Source organism: Lissotriton helveticus, chromosome 9 (assembly GCF_964261635.1).
Source record: "Lissotriton helveticus chromosome 9, aLisHel1.1, whole genome shotgun sequence".
Classification (NCBI taxonomy): domain Eukaryota; kingdom Metazoa; phylum Chordata; class Amphibia; order Caudata; family Salamandridae; genus Lissotriton; species Lissotriton helveticus.
In genome coordinates, this window is record NC_136070.1 from 182,477,298 (window position 1) to 182,503,432 (window position 26,135).

Sequence of the window (26,135 nt, forward strand, 5' to 3'; positions counted from 1 at the left end):
AGCACAAGAATGTGGCCGAAATAAATTCGCAAAGACTTATTCAAGTTAAAGAAAAAAGTAGCACCCACAGGAGAAGCGATTGAAAGACACAGGCACATGTGCCATGCTCTATGGGCGAGTTCAACACACTAAAAGAAAGACAAGCTGTCACATGCCGACAACATACAATCAAGCATATAAGAGTGACAGTGAAGGAAACCAATAAAAAGCCACGCCCACTGATTGTAAACAACATTTCTCAAAGAGATTGCACATGTGCGGTCTAGGGGAGACCTACATTTGGGAACTTAACCCCTCAAGTTCAACGGATAGCTCAGTTTTTATTAAACGGAGAAGAGGTGATGTTCCCACAGTCACTTTTGGTTCTACCAAAATAACTAGTTAAAGTCACACTTTTCCAAAAATATGGAACATTTTCCATATAGATAAACTTCTGAATGGATTCAAGAGGTGACTGATTAAAAAAAAAAAAAATGCCATATTAACGGATGTCGTACAGAAACTAGAAGGGTCTATTTTTTACATTCTTTTTTTTGTTTTGCTAATGTAATGAAATAAACGTAACGTCTGGGACATACATTTAAAAAATGTTGGTCAAGCACAATCTTTATGTCGATCGTTCAGACAAAGGTCAATAAAATTGAAAAAAAAATACATGAAACATCAAGGATGCCTACTGAGCGTGATAACTTCACTGTCAATGAATATATGATACATATGGTGTTAAAATAGGTTATTGAAGGAGCTATGACGCTATGAATTAGTATTAGATTTATTGGTCTACAAGTAATACCTAAAAAAAAAAACTCAAATTTGGTTCGAGTTACAACAATCTAGTTGGCAAAAATAAAAGATTGCTAAATATCAACTCAAGTGGGAAATCTTCCAAAATTAAGAAACGTATTCTTGATAAAAGGACCCCATTATCTAAAGTCTATAGTTACAGAAAAAAAAACATAAGAAACCATATAATCTGCACCTTATCTGAAAATACATCTGATGCAGATAATAGAAATGCAGTTTTTCTGATGTGTCATGGGATCATACTGCACTCTTTCGGCACTGTGATCTGCTAATATAAACAATGAGTACTTTATTTTTCCGGTGGTTTACCAGATTATTTACCTAGCAGCTCATAACATACATCCCTTACAGGAAAAACACCCAAAATGAATTAAGCATTTTACTTAGAAATTATAACAGCTGAGTTGTACGTGAAGTATTGAATAGTGGATTCTAAAAGTTAAGACTGACCTTGTTCAAGGGGTCCCCCGGAGGTTCGAGTAGGACCCTGGAAGAGGCTAAGGAAGACCTAGCCGCGCCGATCGACTTGACTCTACAAGATGTCATGGGCGCCATTGCCAATATGAAGACCTCCATTGGCCAGCAATATGAAGCTCTCGCCCTTAAACTCGACACTGTAGCCATCGATGTCACTTTGATTCGAGCGGACTTGTCGAAGACCAATGAGAAGGTCAAATCGTTAGATCTGAAGACCTCCAGCCTCACGGCCGATGTGTCCGACCTACAGACAGAGGTCGGCAACCTGCGATCCTCCAATGATCTCATGGCTCGTCGTCTGGAGGAGTTTGAAAATAGGGCCGATTGCAACAACGTACGTATTATCGGGGTCCCTGAAAACTCGGAAAATCCTACTGCAGATCTCCTTGTGGAGGACCTCATCCTAAATCATCTCGCCCCCACGGGACTGAGTAAATTCTTTGCTGTGGAGCATGCGCATCGAGTGCCTGGTGGGAAGCCGAAGCCGGGTGCTCCTCCGAGGCCGATCATCACCAGAATTTTTAACTTCCGAGACAGAGACGCTATCCTGCAGGAATCGATGGTGGGCGGCCCCGTGAAGTTCGAAAATACAACGGTGAGCTTTTACCCGGACTTCACCCAGTTCGTCTAGAGACAAAGGATGGGGTTCTAGGGGGTGGAGCGAAGATTGAGAGACATGGACTTAAAATTATGCGATGCTATTTCCAACCAGGCTTCGTGTCACATATGAGGACCGGACATTTTTCTTTAATCGTCCCGAGAAAGTGAGTGTCTGGCTAGATACATTACCAAAGCGGAGCAACTGAGCGGAGCACTTGGGTGGAGCAGAGGGTGGCGTGTCGGAACAAGAATGACAATAAGGTTCCCGACTTCCGAACAATTAACAAACTGCACAGCTGGGTTCGATGACTTTCGTATTAATCTGATTTATTGTTGCATACCCGTGGGTGGCGGGGGGCATGGGACTCTTTCCTCCACCGGGTTTCTTTTTGTAGACTAGTTTAATGTTAGGGCGACAGGCACACTGCAAGTTGGGGTGGCTTTCGAGTCTAACGCAGGGGTGCAGGGTGGGGGGTATTGTAACGAGTTCAAGTTGGGGGGTGGAGGGGAGTGTTTGGGTGTGTTCTATGTTTTCTCAAGGCAACGTATTGTTTACTTATTGGATTTGGTCATTGTGTTCGCGATGGGGTGGATTCTGCATTCATTTCCGGGATGGGGGGTAGTGGGTTGAAACTATTGTGTTGGAATGTCAATGGGTTGGGGGATAGGATAAAGCGGGGAGTAGTGCTACAGTTGTTGCGACGCCTTTCCCCTGATGTTGTGTTATTGCAGGAGACGCACTTGATTGGAAACACTTGTCACGCCATGAATCGGCGGGGATACCGTCTTGCTGTACACTCTGGGTTCACCTCTGGCTCTAGGGGCGTGGGCATTTTAGTCAAGACCTCTCTCCCCCTTGAAATAGACTAAGTGACTCTTGATGATAGGGGGCGCTATGCCGCTCTCACCGGGAGATGGGAGGGGAGGACCGTTTCACTGATCTCTGTATATGTCCCACCCGGTCTACAGACCTCGACCTTTGCAGATCTTGGGCGTGTGGTGTTGGGACTTCCGGAGGGCATCCTGATAATAGGCGGAGATTTCAACTCGGTTGTCTCCGGTACCCTGGATCGCTACCCCCATAGAGATCTCACTAGGTCACAGTCCTGGTTGAGTGGGTTTTTGGATACACTGGGGCTGGTAGATTGCTGGAGGCTGATGTACCCGGACCAGATACAATACACTTTCCACTCTGGGACCCACGGCAGTCATTCCAGACTCGACTATGTTTTGATGCCGTCGGCGCAGTCCTCCTCTATCAGGGAGATTAGACACCTGGCCCGGGGCATCTCAGATCACTCCCCACTGTGGCTCCAGATGAACACTATGGGTATGGGTAACGAGGGTTGGGTCGCTCCGATCAATCCCTGGTATCTTCGCAATCCCAAGACCCGTGCAGAGTTGATCAAGTCCCTGGATCAGTATTTTGCTGAAAATGAGGGGTCCGTGTCCTCTTCTGTATCACTGTGGGAGGCATTTAAGATGGTCATCCGTGGTCAGGCACTATCGTTAATCGCTGGTGCCAAGAAAAGTAAAAATGAGGAGGTGGTCCGTTTCGAGACTGAAATAGCTGAGCTTGAAAGGGAATTGGAACTTGGAGTGACTCGTGATAAGCTTCATACCCTCAGCCTCAAACAACTAGATTACAAAGCCCTGGTTACGGATGCCGCGAACGTTATGAGTAGGGAGCAACAGGGCAGACTGTATGATGTGGGAGATAAGGCAGGGAAATTGATTGCCTGGCTAGATAAAAAAGAGAGAGCAAATCGTGTGGTTCCAGTGATTGAGATAGCTGATGGAGTGTGTGTGACTGATCCGACTGAGATTGTTGAGTGTTTCGCGGACCATTTCCAAACTGTATACTCCCCGGTTTCTGATCGATCTGAAGACGACTCATCTGTTGCTGCGTGACATTGCATTGCCTTGCCTGTCTGAAGCGGACAGGGACCTAATGGGCACGGCACTCTCAGCGGAAGAGGTGGCTACTGCTATTCGATCCGTGCGTTCGGGCAAAGCCATGGGTCCAAATGGTCTGCCTACTGAGCTATACAAGTTGCGTCCTGATAAAATGGCGCCGTACCTCCGCAACATGTTTCTAGAGTCGCGAGACATCGGTTCCCTCCCTCGTGATCAGCGTCTTGCTACCATCGTGGTGATCCATAAGGATGGGAAACCGAGGGATCGCTGCGCGTCCTACAGGCCCATTTCGCTTTTAAACGCCGAACCAAAGATTCTTGCCAAGTTGTTGGCGAACTGCTTGATAAAAGTAATCGGTGACTTGATTCACCCGGATCAGTCCGGTTTTATCCCACACCGCAACACTGCACTCAACCTGAGGCGTCTGCACGGTGTTCTCGCGAGGGCCGCGTTTCTGCGCGAGCCGGCCATTTTGACTTCCTTGGACGCTACGATGGCCTTCGATACACTGGAATGGCCATATCTCTGGGTCGCTCTTACGAAGTTCGGCTTTGTTCCCGGGTTCATTGGCTGGGTGAAACTTCTGTATGAGGAGCCATTGGCGCAGGTGGTAGTGAATGGTCGAGTGTCTAGACCCTTTGTCCTCGGGAGGTGCACGCGGCAGGGCTGTCCGTTGTCCCCACTTCTTTTCGCCCTGGGCCATGAAACTCTGGCCGCCTGGTTGCGATGGGAGCCTTCGATGAAGGGTATTCAATGGACCCCGGAATTCGAAGATCGCATATCACTATACGCAGACGACATTCTGTTGTACCTTACGTCCCCTCGAAAATCGCTGAATGTTCTGATTGATGTGCTCACCTCGTTTGGTAGAAATTCTGGCTTAGTGATCAATTGGGCCAAGTCCTGTGTAGATGTGCTTTCGGGTGGTGCCCCCTCCCTGCTGCGCGGGTGCCCCGTCCAGGTTTCGCACACCGGATTTAAGTATTTGGGGATTTTTAGATCTTTGGATCCGGTGACTCGCTATGAACGTAATCTGCTCCCTCCTCTTCGGAGGTTATGGCTTGACGTTGTGGGTTGGCGCAAGTTACCGCTTTCGCCACTCGGGCGCGCAGCTCTTTTTAAGATGATGTCCTTACCGCGATTTTTATATGCTCTCCAGAATACATTTGATATTATTCCGGCGAGTTACTTTCGAGAGGTGGAGAGTCTTCAGAGGCAATTGATCTGGGATGGACGCCCGCGTATTGCCCTTCCTAAGCTTACACTCCCCTGGTATGATGGGGGTATAGCACTGTCGGATATCAGACGATATTACTGGGCTTCCCAACTAGGAGCGATTAATCATGGAACGTACGCGCCGGCCTTTAACCCTGCATTTGAGATGGATAAATATTTGTTACCGGGCGGGAACTACAATAGGGCGCTATATTCCAAAGCAGCGGGAAGGGAGCTATTGGGACCTACTAAGATTGCAGTACGAGTGTGGCATGACGCGAATGCGGCAATGGGATGGAGGGATCGACTGACCCGAGCGACTCCGTTGTATGCATCTGAAAGACTGGGATGCCTTTGGAAGACGAAAGGATTTGAAAAATGGGATATGATTGGTATCAGTAGGGTGAGTGATCTTTGGGTCAAGGGTAAAATCAAGACCTTTGGGGCATTGAAGACAGAATATGAATTGAGTGACAGGGAATTCTTTCGTTATGAACAGATTCACCACGCATTGACTTCGGTTTTTCCTGGAGGCTCTAACATCCCCGAATCTTCTCCACTCGAAGATCAGGTGCTTGACGGCTACGTGCCCGACAGCACTATTTCTCTGATATACAAGAAATTGATTAAGGATCGGTCGGATTTGTTGGTGCGTCTCAGGGAGGTTTGGACCAGTGACGGCTTGGAGTTGGACGACGAGGACTGGCAGTCTGCGTTGTCCTCGCCTAAGGAGGTTGCGATCCCGGCCCGTCTCCGGCTCGTGCAGCTCAAAATCCTACATCGTGTATAGGTCACTGGCCCGCGCTTGATTCATATGGGTTACTCACTGGATGGGTTATGAAAGCGTGGGTGTGGACTGATCGGAACTTTCCTCCATATAATTTGGGAGTGTCCGGAGGTAGTGGTGTATTGGAATCGTGTCCACACTGTGATGGAAAGGGTCACGGGAGTGGCATTACTGCCAGAGGCCAGGCGTTGCCTGTTGAATGTCTGGGAGCCGAATGATTACAGTGTGGCACAGAAGCAGTGGGCACCCTTGAGAATATGATTGCTAAGAGAGACATTGCGCAGTTGTGGGGTTCCCAGCGGCCGCCCACGGTATCGGTATGGAAGGGGAACATGGACTGGTGCATGTTTAGAGAGAAGACGGTATACGTGGCTAGGAGCAGACCTAGGAAGTGGAATAAAATATGGAGCCAGTGGAACTCCTACCGTGGTAACATATGTACGCCTCCATTCGTGGAGGCTTCAGAGATTCCCCTCTCCCCCTGACCCGACATTCCATGTCTTGTGTAACTTATGTGATCACTGCTTTTGTTTCCTCACTGGCCCCCCCCTTTGCATTAATGATTTATGTGTTATATTGTTCTGCGGTTTTCCCCCCCTTTGTAGCGCATGTCCAACTGTACAATTTTATTGCCTTGTGTATAATTTCTTTTCTTTAATAAAATTTAAAGAAAAAAAAAAAGAAAAAGACTGACCTTGTTCAAGCTTGATAATTTTAACTGCAGCCATCTCCCCTGAATGTAGATTTCTGGCCTAAAAAAAAAAGACAACAGTAGGTTAAACAAACTATAATTTAGTGAATTTAAATCACTTTGTAAGCATATGTATAAAAGTACGTTATTGGCAAGAGAGTTTAGCGAGTGGCTTATCTCGCGGTAATGAAGGACTGCAATAGAAGTAATAAAAATCGATACAAAAAGTAGGCCTTTTTGTATCGATTTTTATTACTTCTTTCAGATCACTTGAGTTAGGTTGATGTCATTTTGGGACTTTCGTGTTACGCTTATTTTACATAAAAAATCACAGTAAACTTTTACTGCATGTGTGCACAAAAAGTGAACTGCCAGAACAAGAGCAGCTGTTCCTCACACCACTTGTAATTTGTGTGCTACATTTTTACCGCAAAATGCATGCTCACTCCAAAAATTGATGACACATTTTGTACTAAAATACAGCACAAAACGGCGGATTTTCATGCTGCATATTTACATGTCATTTTTCGATTATTTTCCCATAATTTCACTTATTTACAAAAAAGCAGATAAGCGAATTACGGCCACCCCAAAAAAATATTTACCCCAATCTCCTCGTATTACTTGTTTTACCCACACATGAGTCGATTTACAACCTTAAAGATTCAAATAAAATACAATATTGTAAATTTTATGAGGCATGGACGATCCTGCCTATAGCTCCATCAGAGCATGGTGTCACGTTGGCGGAGTCTTCCATAAAATTTCACATAATAAAAACGATGGACTACCCTCATATCGTGACATGCTGACTGATGACAGTGTATTTTCCAGAATTTTTAGGAATGTCAAGTAGTGTTATATTCCCAAGTGAGTCCCAAGTACCGAAGCAGCTTATTTCTTACATTGTCCTATTTTTCAGCAGTAAGCTTTTTCACATATTTGCGCTCACGACAATGTTGGATTAGTTTCCCTGAAACTAAACTTGTTACACATCTAGCTTCGCACATTATCACACTGCCCTCAACATCATGTACAAGGTCTCTTTTAGCACTATGTACAAACGCCATCTCTATTTCATCCACGGGGCGACAGGGCTATCTACATATCCATAACATCATAGATCTATACGCACATTGCAAGGCTGCTTTTTATTATAAAAGATGAGCATCCCAATAGATTAGCAGAGGAGGCACTCCAGATGACACCAGAGGTCCTTACATGCTGAGAATTCACCATGCAGCGGTCCGACATCTCGGGAGGGGGATCCAGTTTGTGACCATGATGGGACCCTCATTCTCTTCCACCAGGTATTGGGGTTGGGTGGTCCCTGGGGGGGGGGGGTGCTTGGCTCTACACCTACACACACTATAGGTACACTTAGAGTAGGGTTTACATGGTAGTACTCTAGATTACTGCCTTGTTAATATGCCTGCATACATACACTGTTTAGCACCATGGTGGAACAATATATACTCTTTGCGGTTTTGGTGCATCTAATTACATTTCTCTGCCTCTGTCTACTAATCATTCCAGCACACGTATTTTATGCAAGAATACGCTAATTTCAATAAATAATATTGGAAACTTCTCACTGTGCATTCTCTGTATATTTCTCTAAGAATAAGTAAGCACGAGTGACTGAACGAAGGTCCTGTACTGTTTCCACGACCCGCGAGGTACCGGGATTGTCATGTTCAGTGGTTGCCAGAAACCATTCACTCCCTGGTAGGTTATGGGGGCTTACGGTGGCACTGTGAGCTAGCTGATCGATCGGCAACATATCTTGCGGGGTGTCCGGGATCAGTCTTGGCATCAAGCCCCTAGTTTATGTTGTCCAAATAATGTGCAGATCTTACGGATTAGTATGATACGTGAGCTCTTCCTATGGGGCGTTCCAAAGATTAGTGCCTCCTGGCGCAAAAACATCAGCCTCCAAACTGATTGAGCTGGCTACTGCTGTGGGCAATTTAACAGAGCATGTGGATTTCAGACCACTGCACATAAAGACTGAGATTCTACATCAGGCTGGATCGCTGTTATCGCAACGGTCTTGAAATAAATACGGATTTGTACAAGTAGTCAGAGAAGCCACAGATGCAAACAAAACATGGACTCCGTTGTGTATTTTTTATATGTGGTGCAATTAAAAAAGGTTGTGCCACATTAATTTGGTCACTCCCTTGCTTTTTATTGTGTGTTTATTGATTCAAAGTTACATTTATTTGCATTGCTCATCCAAAATCTATTCACATGTTCTTAAATTCACTTACAACTTACTTGGTAAACAATTATTTTCAAAGCTAATTGGGTTTCCTCTGTTGAGCACGACCGTTCTAGGCAATCTTTATCTAGCCTTTGTTTGCTTTGTTAATCGTTCTCATTCACTGGGAATAGTCTCAGAATTACCCGCCTCTTCTATGTTAGGTTCTGTTCTCGTGTCGCATTACTGGATGTTTGATGTCAGTTGCAAGAGCTCTATACCCTGGCAATGTTCCCGTATACCAGACAGGGCTACATGGACCAGTACAGCAATCCTGAACACCTCAACCAATCTGGGGTGGGGGCAGGGGTATTATACAAATTACAGACGGGACTTGATCATGAAAAACACATAAGTAGCCACAAAAGCAGCTAAGTAAAAGGATTTTCATGACCAAAAGTAGTTGGAAATATTTATTTATTTATTTATAACAACATTTGTAAAGCGCGAACGAAGGCCCGAGGGCATCTCGGCGCTAAATGACTGCGGTGATTAACCCACGAAGGTGCTGAGTACAGAGATTAAAAGATCAAAAGGTTAAAAAGCCAGGTTTTGAGGCTTTTTCGGAAAGACCAGAGGGAGGTGCTGGTCTTAATTGAGTGAGGGAGTGTGTTCCACAGTTTCGGTGCGGCTACCAGAAATCTTCTGTCACCCCAGTTGACAGTTTTGGTTCGGGGAACTACCAGATCAGAGGAATTGGAGGAGCGCAGTGTTCTTGAAGGGCAGTAGGGGGTTAGGTGCTGAGTAAAGAACACTGGTCCGGCATTATGTAAGGCCTTGTATATCAAACACAATGACTTGAACTTAATCCTCTTCTTCACCGGGAGCCAGTGAAGTTGTCTTATGGTGGGTGAGACCGGTTGGTATTTTGAGATTCGCCCTAGAAGCCTGGCGGCCGCATTCTGGATAGCCTGCATTTTAGATAGCACTCTCTCCTGGGCACCTAGAAACAAGGCGTTGCAGTAATCTAGGGTAGAGAGAACCAGGGCGCTCACCAAGGTTTTGGCAGCATTTTCAGGTAGAAAGGGCAGAATTTTCTTAATAAGCCGTAATTTGTAAAAGGCTGAGGAGGAGATCTGGTTTGCATGTGGTAGGAAGTTCAGACGATTGTCGAACAGGACATCCAGGTTCCTAACCTTGTCGACCGGGTCTGGAGGCTGACCCATAGATGAAGGCCACCATAAGGAGGACCAGTCCGGTGAAAGATTGCCAAAAATTACAACTTCTGATTTATCAGAGTTTAATTTCAGGCAATTGTGGGCCATCCAGCTCCCAATTGCCTGCATGCCCTGATTGAGCATGTTGGCTTTTTGTGGCCCATCGTTCTTGACAGCCAGGACCAATTGGGTGTCATCTGCGTAGGACGTTAGGCTCATCCCATGTGCCCTGATGACTTTGGCAAGGTCCGACACATAAATGTTAAAAAGTGTCGGACTAAGGGATGAGCCTTGGGGAACTCCGCATGGCAGTGACAGGGGGGAGGATTCGAAAGGTCCCACAGTAACAACCTGGGTCCTATTAGCCAGGAAGGAGGCAAGAAGGTTTTTAGCTTTGCCTCGGATGCCTATACTCTCGACACGGTCGACCAGAGTGGTATGGTCGACCGTAAAATAGGTTCTAATAATTAGAAGGATTTCTATTACCTGAATAAGATAAGACTTTTCCTAGATTAAATATGAAGTAAAACTACCTTGCACCGAAGTTATCTAGATTGTCTTACTTTAATTCAGCTCCCAAATACTTAATGCATGGTTTAAAAAAATACCAATCTGATTTTGGGCAACATTTTCATTTAGAAAATGTTGCCCAAAATCAGTGTGCAAGCAGTTCTGAACAACAGCCAACAATCTGGCTTCAAACCAAGACTATTTTTTTATTTTTATTTTTTAACTTGCATGGCTGACATCACTCCATTCTGTAAGTAATCCGGTGTCTCTTCACGTAGGTTTGCAGTTTCTGTTGAAAATGGCACTCATTTGCACTATAGCTCCTTGCGCTAGTCGTGCACAAGTTAGGAAACATCATGTATTCGGATCGGTACCAGTGACGTGGGCGCATAAAATGCTCCCAACAGGCTCAACCAGGAATCAGCTTCAATATCTCGAAAACTTGGAAGCTTGTAACTTCCCAAAATGTTTCAGTAGAATTTTGTTAAGTCCAGAATGGAATATCTACATGCACCAAGTCTGAAAGGTAAACTGTCTGGCAAATGTTTTCAGGAAGAAGCAAAATTACAACTAAAATGTCTTGTAAACTGCAGCAGTATTTCTGGTTTGCCTTTAACAGCTTTTAGCACAGTTCAAGAGTCTCACACCTATTTCTCGCTCACTCAAAAACATAAGAGTTGTTGAGTGCCACAGCAAGAGCTTCCTTTAGTAGTGCCAGCTCCCCTTTTCCAACAAACACATATCACCACTGATATCACAGTATAGTCACCCTCTCGCTTCAATTACTGCTCCCTTGTTTAGCCAATAACGTTAATCAAACCACTTCTGATATACAGTGAAGTAAAACTGCATTCTTGCTTTCCAGATGATGGATTTCTATGAAACAGTTCGAAGACTTTAGACAAACGAATGTGCATTTTTAGCTGTGATATAAAAGGGGGATCACTAATGAGCACTCGTGTTTTAACTAGTTCTTTAAATGTATATAAGTGACTTTGAAAAAGCCCCAGTTTTATCATCCATGAAGGCCAATACGTTTTTCCCTAGTGCCACTCTGATCAGAGGAATTTGCAGCCTGGATTTGCCAATGCCGCCAGATTGAATGTCCAGTGGACCCATTGCAAGCAATCTTGTAGCTTGGTTTACATAGACAGGCACAGATAGGTCCTCCAATTATCTCTGTATTCAGGAACTTCACAACTGCTAAACAGACATCTCCTGCCTGAGGGGGAAAGGAGGGCCCAAAATACTGGCTAGGAATGCCTGTGCCATATTTTGTGGCATGTCAGTGATGTAAGAGTCAAACTGCTTACACCCCTATATGTCAGTTAGTCAAACTCTAGTTTATTTGTTAATTAAAACTATAAACATTAATTGAAAAAGCATTTAGCATTGCAGCAAATACTGATCACTCTCCTGACGATGGATGATTCTAAAATCCATTATCTCATTGTATAATGGATGGTTTACCATCGTGTAATCTAAGTAGGAGGAGACAGGTTTATTGGATGACCTAGTCAAAAGTTGGCGGTAAGTCACCTGGCAGGCGGCCATTCAGGATGATGAGGCTGGCTAGCTCACATGTTCTTACTAATTTTCCACAATCTTGTCTCATCTCATACAGCGTGGCAGACTTTGGTCTGGGAGGGACCCAACTGCCTCGGTCTGCTATTCACTTGGTTGATGAAATAAGTTTAAATTAAATTCTCCAGTTACAAACAAACATGATGGCTGACATATAATTTTTAACTGCAACATATTTGCAATAAACGTATCCACTGTTGCAGCTTCCTCTTTGGATTAATGTAAACATTTACAAGCAGTAGCGTTTGGTCTGATTGCTGAGCCCTACTGTCCATGACCAGGGCCAGAATCCAAGGTAGGTTTGTGGTTCATTCTGCGATTTTAACAGTCAAATTAGCCAGGCCACCTTTTCCTCATCCGCGTGTGCAGTTGTTCTGTGCCAGTGTACTATGTTTAACAAACCTATGAGGGGGATACTGGCTTGAGCTCAGGTTTCCTGGATCATTATTATATAAAATGAGCTCAGAAATTCCACTACGAAGGCATCCTCGATTTCTGACTGCAGACCTCCCATATTCCATGAGCAGATAGTTAAGCCTCTCAATTCCTTGGCACTAGATTGAGCTGCTAATCAGTCTTTGAGTGTTGTCAAGGATAGAGCAGACGGCAACCAGCTCCAGCCTTTCTGGATTTCTTGAATCTTTATGATCCTTCGCTACGGAAGCTCCCTTTCTATTTACTTAAACAGTAAATCCTGGGTACTTTGCAAGGCTTGAGGGTTGTACAGCAGGAGGATGACCCCCCCCCCACACCCCTCTAAGGACCGATGATGAAAAATCTACGACATTAACAGGGTGCTGCTGTTATCAGCGAGGGTGGGGTACCAATCCCCTGGGAACACGATCACTTCTCTTACCTGGTTCTTCAGCAGCTTCTTACTCTCCGAGACCTGTACTGGGAAATCCGGCACAGAAAATGTAATGAGCGTGGTTCTGAAATCTGCCTTCCTCTAGTTGGCAGGAACTGAATGTAAAGAATATCATCTGATACTACATGATTCAGACCAGGTAATGCCCTAATTAGTTTGTGAACATTTGCACGATTTAGAACATCTTGCAAACCCCTAGATTTGAATTCAGGGTTCTATAGGCATCGGAGCCCCTGCTCTTTATAGTTAACTGATGTACGGCTCGAGTCGTTCGATCTTGGCAAGCTGCTAGTCATGACCCATTGGCTAGAAGGGCTGGGGCAGTTTACAATATAGTCCTTTTCTGATGTTTGAGCCGAGATTGTGAACTCCATTGGCCTCCTGTGCGTCCATCTGCACTTGCAGGGAACCACTGCCCTAGGCGACAATGACCTTTTGAGCTCATGATTGATAATGTCTTCATTGATTGTTGTTTGCTCGGTCTCTTCCTTAGACTTTGTGGTCGGGCTGTCATCCTTGGCACCCTTCTTGCCATGCGAGTTTAGCTCAGTTGCAGGTACAGCCTTGCCTTGAAAACTGGGGCATTCTCACCTGGCCTAAGGCCATCTGCTGATAGGATGGAACTTTCCACATTCGCCTCATCCACCCTGGGTGACTGTATTGAAATTGGCATTACAGTGCCAGAAGTCTTAGGGCAGGCTTTGTTTCCGCTCTTCCTCGAGTGCTTCTGTTCCCTCTACGTACGACGAATAAGTGCCAGAACAGGGTCTCGGCACCGGCTTGGTGCACGGACTGCATCCCACTGTGGGCTTAGTATTAGCACTTGGCCTGCCCCATTATCCGAGGGGTCCTTAGGTAATGGGTCCCTTCTTTTCCCTTTACCGGGAGAATCCTGATGTAACTTAGCCCTAGCAGCAATTCAATCATCCAATGTAGTATATATGTAGAGAGGCTTGAATGCGCATCCTTTGGTGCAAAGTTAGCTTTTACTTCTCCCAATATTCCTCCACAGATCAACGGAAGTTACACCAACTTATCGATCACCTCCTTGCAAGAACATATGGTGAAATCATAATCCTTATTCACTTGCACCAGAGTGATCAGGGTTTTTAGCTTTTCAAGCTTGTCATCAATGTCTGACCCAAAGTCTGCCATGGTATTGAGGAAGTTCACCTGAATATCCATTTTGTTGGCATGATAATTAAGGGCCATAACTGTAGCTTGCAAGGACCTCAGAATAGCTGCCCACAGCTTGTTGGTATCAGTCACGCTTTTGGTTACCACCATTATGCACTTCTATCCCTACCATACCCCCTGGATGCCAGATAGGGGGGTTGTACAGCCACCCTGCGATATCTGTGTGAGGCAGGTTTTACAAGTGCACATGGTGCCCTCCGGCGAAACCAGTCCCACAACTTTAATGGCCTTAAACGCTGGAAAAGGGCAGGAGGTGTACTGGGGGCTTTCCAGGCTTTCTAAGCTGAACTTGCGGCCTTGCGCAGGAGATATCTGGGCAGAGTACTGAACTATCCACCCTCTTGTAGGTGTTGCTACATAGATCTTGTGTGACCGGCTCTTCCGAGGTGGTCCACGGGGGGAGAAGTTCATTTTTTAGGAGCACTACTCTGGAAGACAGAGAAATCTGAGAAGGCTCCTCCCTTATAGTCACCTTGTTACCATTATTTGTGAAGTAGAGTGCCACGTAACTATGTAATCTAAATTTGGTGACAAAATTACGCTCTGCCTCAACACGCTGACCGTCACTTGCATCTCCAGCAGTTAAAGACTGGAAGATGACTGATATTTTGGTCACCTTGAAGGGTGCGGTCAATCCTTTAGAGCATCTGGATTTTTTTACCAACTTCCATAGATTTCTCAGCCAGTGGGCTCACTGCCGTAGCTCTACCCTCTCTGTGACCGGGTCGAGATTGGCATGATTGTTCAGTTGGGAGTTATTGGCTATTGCAACCTTGGCTCTCCTTTTTGACGCAGTCTCGCCTATCATCAACACCCGCTTTCTCTTGCTGGGCTTCAGGGCCTGACCTCTTGCCTTGTCGGACCTCATTTTGATTAATTATGATGACGTAGAGGGGCTGAGTGCAGATGCCTGTCTGAGAAGGTGGCTTGGAAGCTTATCTTGCAGGTGATTAGGGCAAAATTGAATTGCAGGCACTGGGGTCCTACTCCTGCATGTGTAGGTGCTGTCTCGTCACCCCCCCCCCACCCACCACCACCACCACCACCACCCCCCCCCTCCGAGTGCCACTGCTTTCCTTGTATGTACACAATGGAGGGGGGGGGGCAAGGGCAGGCTGGGAGCACCGCCTCACTCCCCCTGAATGCCACTCACTTCCTCGTATGTTGCAACGGGGGTGGGGGGATGAGCATGCAAAAAGTCACGCAATCCTGAAGAATTTCTCTGCCGGTGGGAAGTGGGGGCTCAACTGGTCGCAAGCTGCACCCAGACCTAGCCAGGATGTTTCTTCCCACCTCTCCTCCCCCTACCCCCCAAGAGCTAAACCCAACTCACAGTGGAAACTAATTTCACAAGCTCCACCAACTTCTCTTTACTGTTGGGGTTACCATCTGCGAGTTGCTAGTTGTAGGGTGTGAGCCGTCATAGAATGTAGTAAGGAAAGAAGGGAGGGATGGGCACGCTCAAGCAGCTGTTGCAGCTAAAGCTGCTAGAGCAATGATGCGGGTGTGACGGTGGGTGTGACAGTTGCTCCAAGAGGGGGGAGGCTGCACCTGCGCTCATCCACTAACCATCGCTGTCCACCACGCCGCCAAACAGCCGACCCATAGTTCCTTCATAGCAGCAACCCCACACCAAGTCACGAGAGGCTCCTCCTCCTCTATATGTCAGATTCTGTCTCCTGCACCACTGGTTCATTTTTCATGACCCTCTGGTCTAATCTGTTTCCCCTTCTGACCATTCACTTCCCCCACCATGCTTTTCATATAGGATATTTTAGCTGTGAGTATCTTTAATGATTTCTTTAGGTCAGCCAACGTGGCTATCAATGATTCAACCCACATCAGACCGGCGTCCTCCATGGGCCACTCATGATCTGGATGGTACAGAAGAAAAGAAAAACACCGCTCCTTTGTCTGATTTCTATTTGCTCTGCTTCTATGCATTATGTCAGACCTAAGACAGCATTACTTTGCTTTAGAAATGAGTATCGGCTGCAGTCTTGCAAAGAATGCACACAAGTTTTGCCCTGGGTTTCATCTTTGCTTATGCTCCAGGGGAGCAAAGTCAGCAGTTCCTAGCATCCCTTCTCCTTCATGCGGTTTCCTTTCCCTCACTTCTCAGCACTATTGCAGAATTGGGAAACCAAATGGCTCCTTCCAGTGTCTGTTCCACAAAGGGTCTCCGGATCACCAGCACACTTCCCTCGCTTGTTGGCACTCAACAGCTCATGTGGGTTTAGCCAATGCCATTATGTTATGGTTCATGCCAATGGAAGGTAGCACTGGTTAACCACCTTCCAGAAGCATGTACCGTTCTATAGAAGTCTGTGTTCTGTAAAGTTCTTGAGGTGGCAGATGGAGCGATCCTGGGGACGGTCTGTGTACCATGTGGCTGAAGAATAAATATTCACCTACGTGGAGTGTGTCATCCTTCTTGGAAAAGCATAATATTGCTAAAAGGGCCTGTTCCAGCTGCTGAATTCAATGAAACACCATCTGGGAAGTACTAAGATTTTCAAGGGGAATGGGGAAGGGTCCGACTCGTGGAAATTTCAGGCTCTGAGCAGACTTTGCCTATCGGGTTGGAGGTTACTCAAAGAGCAGGCCGACACTTCTTCCACCCAAAAAAGTAACACTCTGTAGCTCCTTGTGAGTTTTGAGACTGCCATTTTTTTATTTTTTTTTAATTCCGATACTCAGACAGTGAGAGAAAACAACGGACCCTTAATTGATTATTAACTCCAGCTCACTTTTCTTTTTTTTATTAGTTTGTTTTTCCTAGTGTGTACTAAGGTCATTATACAAGCAGTTATTAAACCATCAAATATACATCTCTACAGCGAACACACGATGTACATATCCACGGTATCATTTTACTTGTCTTGCTACAATGACAGCCATTACATACATGAAAAGTAAAATACTTCCTCATGGATCCAGCTTAGAGCGGGGCAATCTTAACTATTTAGAAAGAAGTATACTCAAACACCCAGTTCATTAACAGCTATAATGCTCATTCACATCAAAGCACATCTGCATACTATAAAATGTCATAAATAAATCTCATTGTGCAACCTCTTGTGGTATATTTCAAACACTCCATTCACCAGAAAAGGGGATTCTCATGGAAGCAACTCATGTTCAGACCAGGTATACCACCACCATGCCTGCTGACAAGCCTGCCTCCTACCCAGACCAAGAACAGAATCAGTCCAGCTACACCAGGAAGCATCAAAGAGGAACCTGGAAGACACCAAAGCCTTTTGGCTCCAGCAGTGAAGCAGACTGACCACAGTGGCAGCCACAGATTTATTTCCAGTGCATCGTATGCGGTACGATAGGGAAGAAGAGACTCTTACATTTCAGTGGTCTGCACAATATTGACTTGAAGATCTGGGCAATGGCATAATGCAGCAGCAGGACATATCCCACCAGGCCACCACAGTCTTTTTTGGGAGTGCACCCCATTTTCCCCCCAGAATATTGATTGACTTCACCCAATGGCAAAACAGCCTTTCCCCTCTTCCACCAAGGTTTGCAGTCCTGTCACAATCCCTAAGCCGAAGTCTACCCCATCAACCCCTAGTCACAAATGGTGTTTTTGTTACCGGGGTGGAGAAAAGTCAGGTTGGTGGTTACCCCATTATCTGAGAAGGAAAGCCCAATATGCATCTGATATGTTTTTTGGTACTATTCAGCATAAAAAAGTGCCACGGGTTCAACACATTAGGCAGCAATAATTATAGGAGAGGCACAGCTGCCTCCAAACTTGAGAATGTGCAGGAACTGTCAACTGTGGCCACTTGCCTGGTCCTGTACCAACCTAACCAACACTCACGGTTTCAAAAAAGCACCCCATGCCAAGGTGGACATACTACAATGTATAGGAACAGGACAAAACTGAATCCATTAGGATTTTCTGAATGGAGATGTGAACAATTGGTATGTTTTTGAACAAAGATTCACCAAGCACCCACCAATAGCTACAAAACACAAAAATGTTCACAAACTTGATTGCTGGGAATATTTAAGAATATAAGACTGAGCAAATGGTTACCCATAACCCCCTGTAAATATCAAATTTCGAGGATAAGCACAATTTTCTGGGATTCACTGGCAACAGCAAGTGTCTTACCAGACAGCATTTCACACTGCCCATATAAAAACAGTAAATCACTTAATGATGAGCATATCGTGAAAGAGAGGATCAGGGTAAAATTATCAAGTCCATTTCTCTGAGGCGGTTTCAACAAAATTTAGCAACAGAAACTGCTGCAGTATTTGGCCTTGTGCTTGCACGGCAGCCTGGAAACCCTAAAAACTGCAAATACCTTTGAAAACTAAAGACTATAGAGAATACAGGGAGGCGTGACTTGCACGGATCACACTACAGTTTATTATCCAGAATACTCTTCAAACTGTATACAAACATGATAGTTCCTCACACATATTTGCCACCAGTGACTCAAATTTGTTGTCAGCTGCAGGAGTCCTACCCAGGCTGTGTTCCCACACTTCTGCTCATACCCTACATATGTGAATGGGCATACCCTATAAGAGAAAGGCAGGAAAAGCCAACTGTCAACTCACCACATTATTGACTTGCCTTGGTATGGTAGGCTGTAGTTTAGATTGTTTTAATATTATGCGCTACAAGCTATATCCACTTTCATTACAGTTTGGTGAATCATATTAGATCATCAATTCAGTCAGTTTTCCTAAATTCTGATGGCAGGCAGACTTTGGAGATACAGAATAAATATGGCAGCACCTCTGCAGGTGATCAGCAATAAAATGATGCAGTTTTCTTTTTGTCAAAAGGTACGATTCTATATTACATAGGGGAATATAATAAATCTGTTAAATTATTAGTGTAACCTTTTGTTTTCTGCGAATGTGATTTCAACATGACTTATGACCTAAAAAAAAAAGAGACGTGAACAAAACAGTTGTTACAGGTAACTGGACCTTCGCATAAGCTACAGTGGAAGGGGACAGTCATGAATTAGCGCGGCAACCTGCTACATTTTAGCCAAGTAGATCATACGATCTCACCGTCTGGAGACACTGTAAGTGAACATACAGCACAGAATGTAACTTAAACGGCGTCATAGATTAAACGCATTAGTATTGGCACAGAAAATGGATACACACGAACAGAAAAAAAAACATTCCAGCAAGGACTACAATACGACATTCAATCTGCTTGGATCATAATCTATATTTAACATTTCACAGAAACTTAAAATTTCAGAGTGCAGGAATTGCATCTAGCCACTAAGAGAATCCATGCTCAAGGGGAGCCATGTAAACATTAAAAAGTGTGGGGCTCAGGGAAGAACCCTGAGGCACACCACACCTAAGAGACTGAGCATTGGAGATGGAATACCCGTCAGCAACTTGAAAAGACCTGTCTTTGAGAAAGGATGAGATCCAGGCCAAGGCGGAATCCGCCACTCCTATCAGACCAAGGCGCTGGACAAGGGTTGCATGGTCCACCGTGTCGAAGGCGGCACTCAGGTCGAGGAGGATCACTGCCACTGATCCTCCTACGTCCAATATGCCCCTAGCTTCTTCGACCTGGGACATGCGGAGAAGATGGTTGGTCTCTAAAAATTCCGAAAGTTGATGATTTGCTACTCGTTCGGCTATTTTACTCATAGCTGGTAGCAATGAAATTGGTCTAAAATTGGAAGGATCTGTGGGATCTAAGTGCGGTTTTTTTATGAGAGCCTTGACTGTGGCTTTTTTCCAGTTTGCCGGGACTATACCGTTTTCAAAGGAGGCGTTGATCAACTTAGTAAAAAGGGGAGCAATAGTGGGAGCAACTAGCTTCAATTTACTAATGGGGGCTGGGTCTGATGGGGAACCACTTTTAACTTTCTGTAAAACGTTGAGAAACGTTTCAGTTGAGATTTGGGAGAAAAAGGTTAATCTCGGGGTGTCTTGGAGGGGGGAGGAACCAAGGAATGCTTGAGCGGTAGATGGAGCTGGAAGGGAAGACAGGATTTTAGCGATTTTTGCCGAAAAGAAATCTGCCATTTGGTTACATTTTGCGCCATCCACGTCTGGGGATGATGGAGGGTCTTGTATTTTGGTGAGGAGTTTCACTATTCGATAGGTCTCTTTCGCAGAATTAGCGGCTGAGGCTATTTGCTCCTCAAAGTAGGAGGCCTGCGCAGTTTTTAATGTGTTTTTATAAAGCCTAATATGGGTTCTATAGTCGCTTTTGTCATCTGTGTTCCAGTTCTTTCTTCACTGGCGTTCAAGCCTCTTGCCCTTCCTTCTTAATTCACGGAGTTCTCCAGTGAACCATGGTAGTTTGGACGATTTCCTACTGGAAGGGGGAGTTTTAAGAGGTAAGACTGAGTCAAGGGAGTCTTTTATCCAGTTATGAAGTTGGATTTCAGCTGACGAGGAATTAGGGTCTACTAAAGGTAGAGTGGAAGTTAGCGCGTGATCCCATAAGATTGTGTCCAGTTTTTTCCAGGGACGAGAAGGGACTCGAGGGAGGGGGGTGTCAGACGATTTGCCTGGAAGTTGAAGTTTAAAAGGGACCAAAAAGTGGTCTGACCAGGGAAGGGGCAGAGGGGTTTGTACAGTGAGTGTGGAAAGGTTGGAAAAGATGGGGTCCAGTAGCCGTCCTTTCGTATGGGTGGGTTCATTGTTGAGTAGATGAAGATTAAGAGAAGCCAAATCGGCTTGTAAGTCAGTGGCGAGTTTGTTGCCTTCATCATTGAAGTGGAGATTTAAGTCTCCAAGGATTGTGAAGTTTGGGGTCATACAAGCACGAGACGAGATGGCGTCCATGAGTGAGTCTATGAGGATGTTGTCAAGCCATTTGGCATTAAATCAATAATGTATGCTGATGACACCCAGCTTGTCGTCTCCCTTAACCAATCAGACAACGCCTTGTCCAATCTGAGCAGCTGTCTGGAGAAGGTGCATCAATGGATGTGCGAATCAAGGTTAAAACTAAATGGGGAGAAATCTGAAATACTCCTCTTAGGAACCTCCAACAAAATCCCCACATCCCTTCCTTGGCCACCATGCATGGGAACACCACCTATTCCCAAATCCGAAGTCAAGAGCTTAGGGATATGGGTTGACCAGGATCTAAGTTTCAAAACTCAGGCGAGAAAAACGGCGGGAACCTGCTTCGGCCTGATAAAGATGGCTCGAAAGATTCTTCATCTACTCCTGCTCCAGTCCAGGAAACTCCTGCTGCAGGGGCTCGTGAACTCCAGATTGGACTATGGAAATGTCCTGTATCTGGGGGCCCCAGCCTCGGTTGTCCATAGACTTCAATGCGCACAGAATGCGGCGGCTAGAATCCTCACAGGAACCTCAGCGAGGAATTCGGCCAAACCAGCTCTCAGAAGCCTGCACTGGTTGCCAGTAAAGGAGAGGGTCAATTTCAAGACCCTGTGCATTACTCATAGAATTCTGCACAATGAAGGCCCTCCCATTCTTAGGACACTTGTGACTCAACAACAGTCAACTCGACAATTAAGATCCAACTCTCTTTCCCTCGCCAATGTCCCTAGAATTAGGAAGGCCAGAACAGGCGGTCGCCTGTTCTCCTATAATGCTCCTAAACTTTGGAACGCCCTTCCTCTCTCCCTGAGGCAAGAACATAACCACCTCAGGTTTAGGAAACGCCTAAAAACCCTACTTTTCCCCTGAGCTAGTCTCCCTGACCCTTCCTTCCCTCAGTACTGTGGTCTCTCTTTTAGCGCCGGGATGCCCTAGGGTAGCTGCGCGCTCTAGAAAACCTAAAATCAAATCAAATCAAATCAAATCATGCTATTAGCTGTCCCCCCACTAGTATATGGCATTCATATTGCCCGACGCACGAGACAGGTTGATTTTTATTGTGGGCAAGTAGATTTAATGTCTATATTGTCCGATGGAGAAGTAGACATTAAATTATGGTAAACGATGTACGAGCTATGGCATGTTGCAGCTTACAGCCAATCACGGAAGCAGAAAGAAATCCCATAACCATGTGCCAAATGTTCGGAGGCCTCTGGTAAGCTAGAAGCAGGTAACCGGGCTCTAGCCGGTGATTGACTGGGGTAGCCTTGATACTACCCCCAAGTAAAAACATTTCTCCTTGTAGCGATGAACAGTCTAGGGGTGGGTGCTGTGATGCTATTGGGGGTCAGAGAGCAGCTCGTGCGGAACAACGTGCACGCTGGTCCCACAGAATCGAGTCGGCTCCATACAGCTTTGGTAAGAATCTAGAACACGGAGGCTAAAGCGTGGCCTCTCATTCAGCTCCTTGCACCTCCGGCCTGCATGTCTGTTCAGCTACATCAGAGACAAGTGGTGGCCTGTCCATTGAAACTCTGGGCATTGCCCCCTCACCTCCTACAGCCACAACACACATTGTGCTCTTATATGAATTTTCTCAATATTGTTGAACTTTAGTTTTGTGCAGATTTGTTGGTTTTCTTATTGCAGCAGGTGATTGCATTAGACTTACTGCCACAGGGGCCTATGAGGCATGACCCTTAAACACACTACTACTTAAGTGAAATCAAGGCATCCACTGCTGGGTGCACATGTAAGGCTGGTCAGAGCCCTCGTTCGTACTTCTAAGGGACAAATGTATGACAACATTTTCCCATAGACACAGATTGGGGAAACCCCTTTGATACATCTGGCCCCATGTGTCTGAATTTGTGATGCACCCGAGAGCAGGGGGATAGAGAACGCAGTACCCCATTTTCCTGTGCAGCACTGTGTTGCCTTACTCAATTAATCCCAATTTCACTCTCAGTCACTGTATTGTAATAAAGAAAATGAAAGCAACATTGGGATTGGGAGGAAGTAGGTTGAGTTTTCTTGGTAAGCAACCCCTGCAGGCCCTAAAATGAAGGAAAGCGCAGAGGGGGAGTAAGAGGAACAGGGCCATTTAGCATCTTTATTTTGAACCCGCATAGTGATTGGTCATGTCATTCTGGCCCTAGGCTCATTTTTTAGGTCGCGCCTAGCGCAGCGCACATGCGCTGTCTAGGAGATGACCTCTTGGAATCACTGCAGCTTTTCAGCAAACTTGTGCGTGTGGCTTTTTTTTTGTGCTCACGTTGTTTTGGCCATTGCCTGTAATGAAAGCACACAATTGGCCAAAGGCGGGAGCATGTCCCACCTTTCCCAGTAAATGTTTCCTCCCACGGCCTACAGCTGACAGGAGCGAGCAGCGGCGCACAGGAGGCCATCTGTTCTGGGTCATATTACAAAGATTGTTCTCCTTCGAATTTTTCTGAGCTTTCCAGCTTTCCAGTGTGCTAGTTCAACGGAGCCCTTCTGCCAGCTTGGAGGTTTTGGAAAAGAAACAATAAGGGGTTTTGGACTTTGCTTCTGCACGCTCGCGTCCTGGAGTTCACTGTGTGGGGGTGATGAGGAGAGGGTGGGGAGCTTGAGCCCGGGGGCTCCAGGCGACCAGCTGTTCCCGGCTCTGTCGGAAATAACAACCAGGCTTGCTGAGAACTTTCACTGTCCGGACCCTCAGAGATGTTATGAACATGTGTTTGGGGGCTCGTCTGCTGCCCTCGCTAGAAGGCGAGCATGGTGAGCAGGGGCATGCACAGCTGACCACTTGCAGACAGCCAGGGAGTAGTCGCAGGCCGAGGGGCATGCAGGAGAAGCGCCCGATATGTGCAGGGGGGCTACCGGGATCTTGCCGCTGACGGTGGTGCTCTGTTGTCTCGGCCTGTTTCTCGCTGCTGTGGATCTAACCTGTCTCGAGCCGCACGACTGCCAGCAGCACCAGCACATCTTGTGCACCAACTGGGGGCTTCGAACCGTGGCAAAAGCCAGCAGCCAATCCAGCCCAGAGGACACCCTCACCTACAGCCTGGTGGGCAACTTTATCAGCAACATCAGCGCCTTCGACCTGCCCCCAGATGCACCACATCCACCAAAAGGCTTTCCAAAAGCTAGGCCGCCTGGAGGAGCTCTACTTGGGCAACAACCTGCTGTCTGGCCTGGTCCCTGGAGCCCTCTGCATAAGCTGCAAGTGCTGAACCTGAACGGCAACAAGCTGAGCGCGCTGGGCAAGGGCAGCTTGGGGAGCCTGGTGAAACTGAGGCTGGACGGCAATGCGCTCTAGGGCCAGCAAGAGGAGCTCTTCTCTCCACTGGGGAACCTACTGTACCTGCACTTGGGGAAACATCTTCGCAGCCTGGGCAGGGAAGTATTCTCGGGCCTGGGTCGACTGAGGCTACTTAACCTCTCAGGCAGCCTTCAAGGGGCGCTGCGGCACCCAGACACTTTTCGCCCTCTGAACGCCCTAGACACCCTGGTTCTCTCTGCCAACCAGCTGCAGCACCTGGGAAGCAGGGTGTTTGCAGCTCTAGGGCTGCTCACCCGCCTGCTGCTTGTCAAAACCCCCCACCCCTTAGAAAGCTCCCTCTCACAGGACACCTCTCCACAGACCGCAACGTTCCAGTAGTCCATGTGCTCTCCAGATGGCACCAGGTTCCAAGTCTGTGGCTGTAAAACATTTTTTATAGTGCTTCTTATCCGATGAAGCCTGCTTCTAAGCGCCACGACTGTGGACCACTAGAGACAAGCAGTGCCAGATTTAAGAAAAGCTACTACAGGCAGGATCAACAGATGATAGAGATTGCCGAGCAGGGGCGGTGCATGGGATCAGTCGAACTCTACTGCTACAGCGCCTACACAGCTAGTGTACTGCTGTGAGCTAGTTGCCTCAAAAACAACAGAACTGGTTACCAGTATGTTCCACACTAACGTCAGCTGCATGAACCCACTGAGCTTTCTGGTATTTTAATCTGTGTCCTGCAGGAGTCGCACAGATTTCTGAAGTAGGTGAACTGGCCCACTGAGTTGTGTGACTGGGTTTAGAACCAGTGACCAGCAGGCTACTTGTGTCACTATATTAAGCATCTGAGTCGCTGTGCAAAAGTGTGAACCAGTGACTTGCAGATTACACCCCTGATACTTACCCGGAGCATTACCCCTTCAACCATGTGGTGCCCGCTGAACCTACATTCTTAGTCTTTTCCTTGCATTCTTTCCATTCTGTTTCTCTGTGTTCTCTTTGCTCTGTATTCACTGTTTTCTTTCATCTAAACCTTTTTATTTATGCCCGCCTTTATCTTCCTCATAGTGCCCTTTCCCCCTTACTCTTCTCTTCTGCCCCCGTTTCTTATTTATTTATTCTTCTTCTTGAACTCTTTTAATCTCCTTCCCGTGTTCCTGCCATTACTGGCTCTGGTCAGTTTTTTTATTTTTTATTTTCTCCTCCTCTGTTCTTTTCTTGCTCTGTTATTATTTATCTAAGCGTTCTGTCCTTCCTTCTTTCTCCCACTCTTTATTTTCCCTTTTCGTGTTTTTGTGTTCAAGGTGATGCCGGTGCTCTAAGTTGGGTACAAAGAGGAGGGCGGGGTCTATAAAAAAGTAAATAAGTAGGTAAAAGTGCACTGCTGGCTATGTTACTCACTTTTTGTGTAACGTACTTCTGTGACTTTCATGGCCTCGTAGCGCTAGTAAGGTCTGCCTCTTGCTATAGGTCCATAGTACCCTCAAAATATGGCATCTGTTAATTCTCCCCTAATATCCGTCCGTTACTCGAATTATAATTCACCTACCGTGTCCCAATCTCGACCCTCCCGTTATTTATATCTGCCCCTACTCATAAAAAAAAAACCGATAACAAACATAGGAACAGACAGGAAAAGTTGGCAACACTAAACTTTTTTTATATAAATTTTTATTTTAATAATGCCATTCAATTAGCGATAATCTCATCTTAATTGTAGATAAGGTGCCAAAAAAATGCTTAGAACATTTATTTAATTATAACTTCCCAACATGCTGCACAGCAGCCACGCTGCTCCACGCTATAGCTTAAACACACTAGTAAAACCAATAGATCCAACTAAACACTTATAAGGTCCCACCGGCGAGACTTATCGGCTTAGCCAATGCTTTTTTCCTCTTTCTCTCCCTCACTCACTCCGTCCGTCCCTCCCTCCCTCCCTCCCTCGCATCCTCCCATCTTTCCTCTCTTCCTTCTCTTAATTCCTAAGCCC

At 46.0% G+C, this 26,135-nt stretch overlaps 1 protein-coding gene across 1 annotated transcript in view; it reads right to left on the reverse strand.

Moving 5' to 3' along the window:
* The window catches only part of MAP4K5 (mitogen-activated protein kinase kinase kinase kinase 5), a 686,515-nt gene that overhangs the window by 578,954 nt on the left and 81,426 nt on the right, over positions 1–26,135 (reverse strand). The window contains exon 2 of the mRNA XM_078659722.1: positions 6,495–6,552. Within this exon, the coding sequence (XP_078515848.1) occupies positions 6,495–6,552 (58 nt within the window). The remainder of the gene's footprint in view (positions 1–6,494; positions 6,553–26,135) is intronic.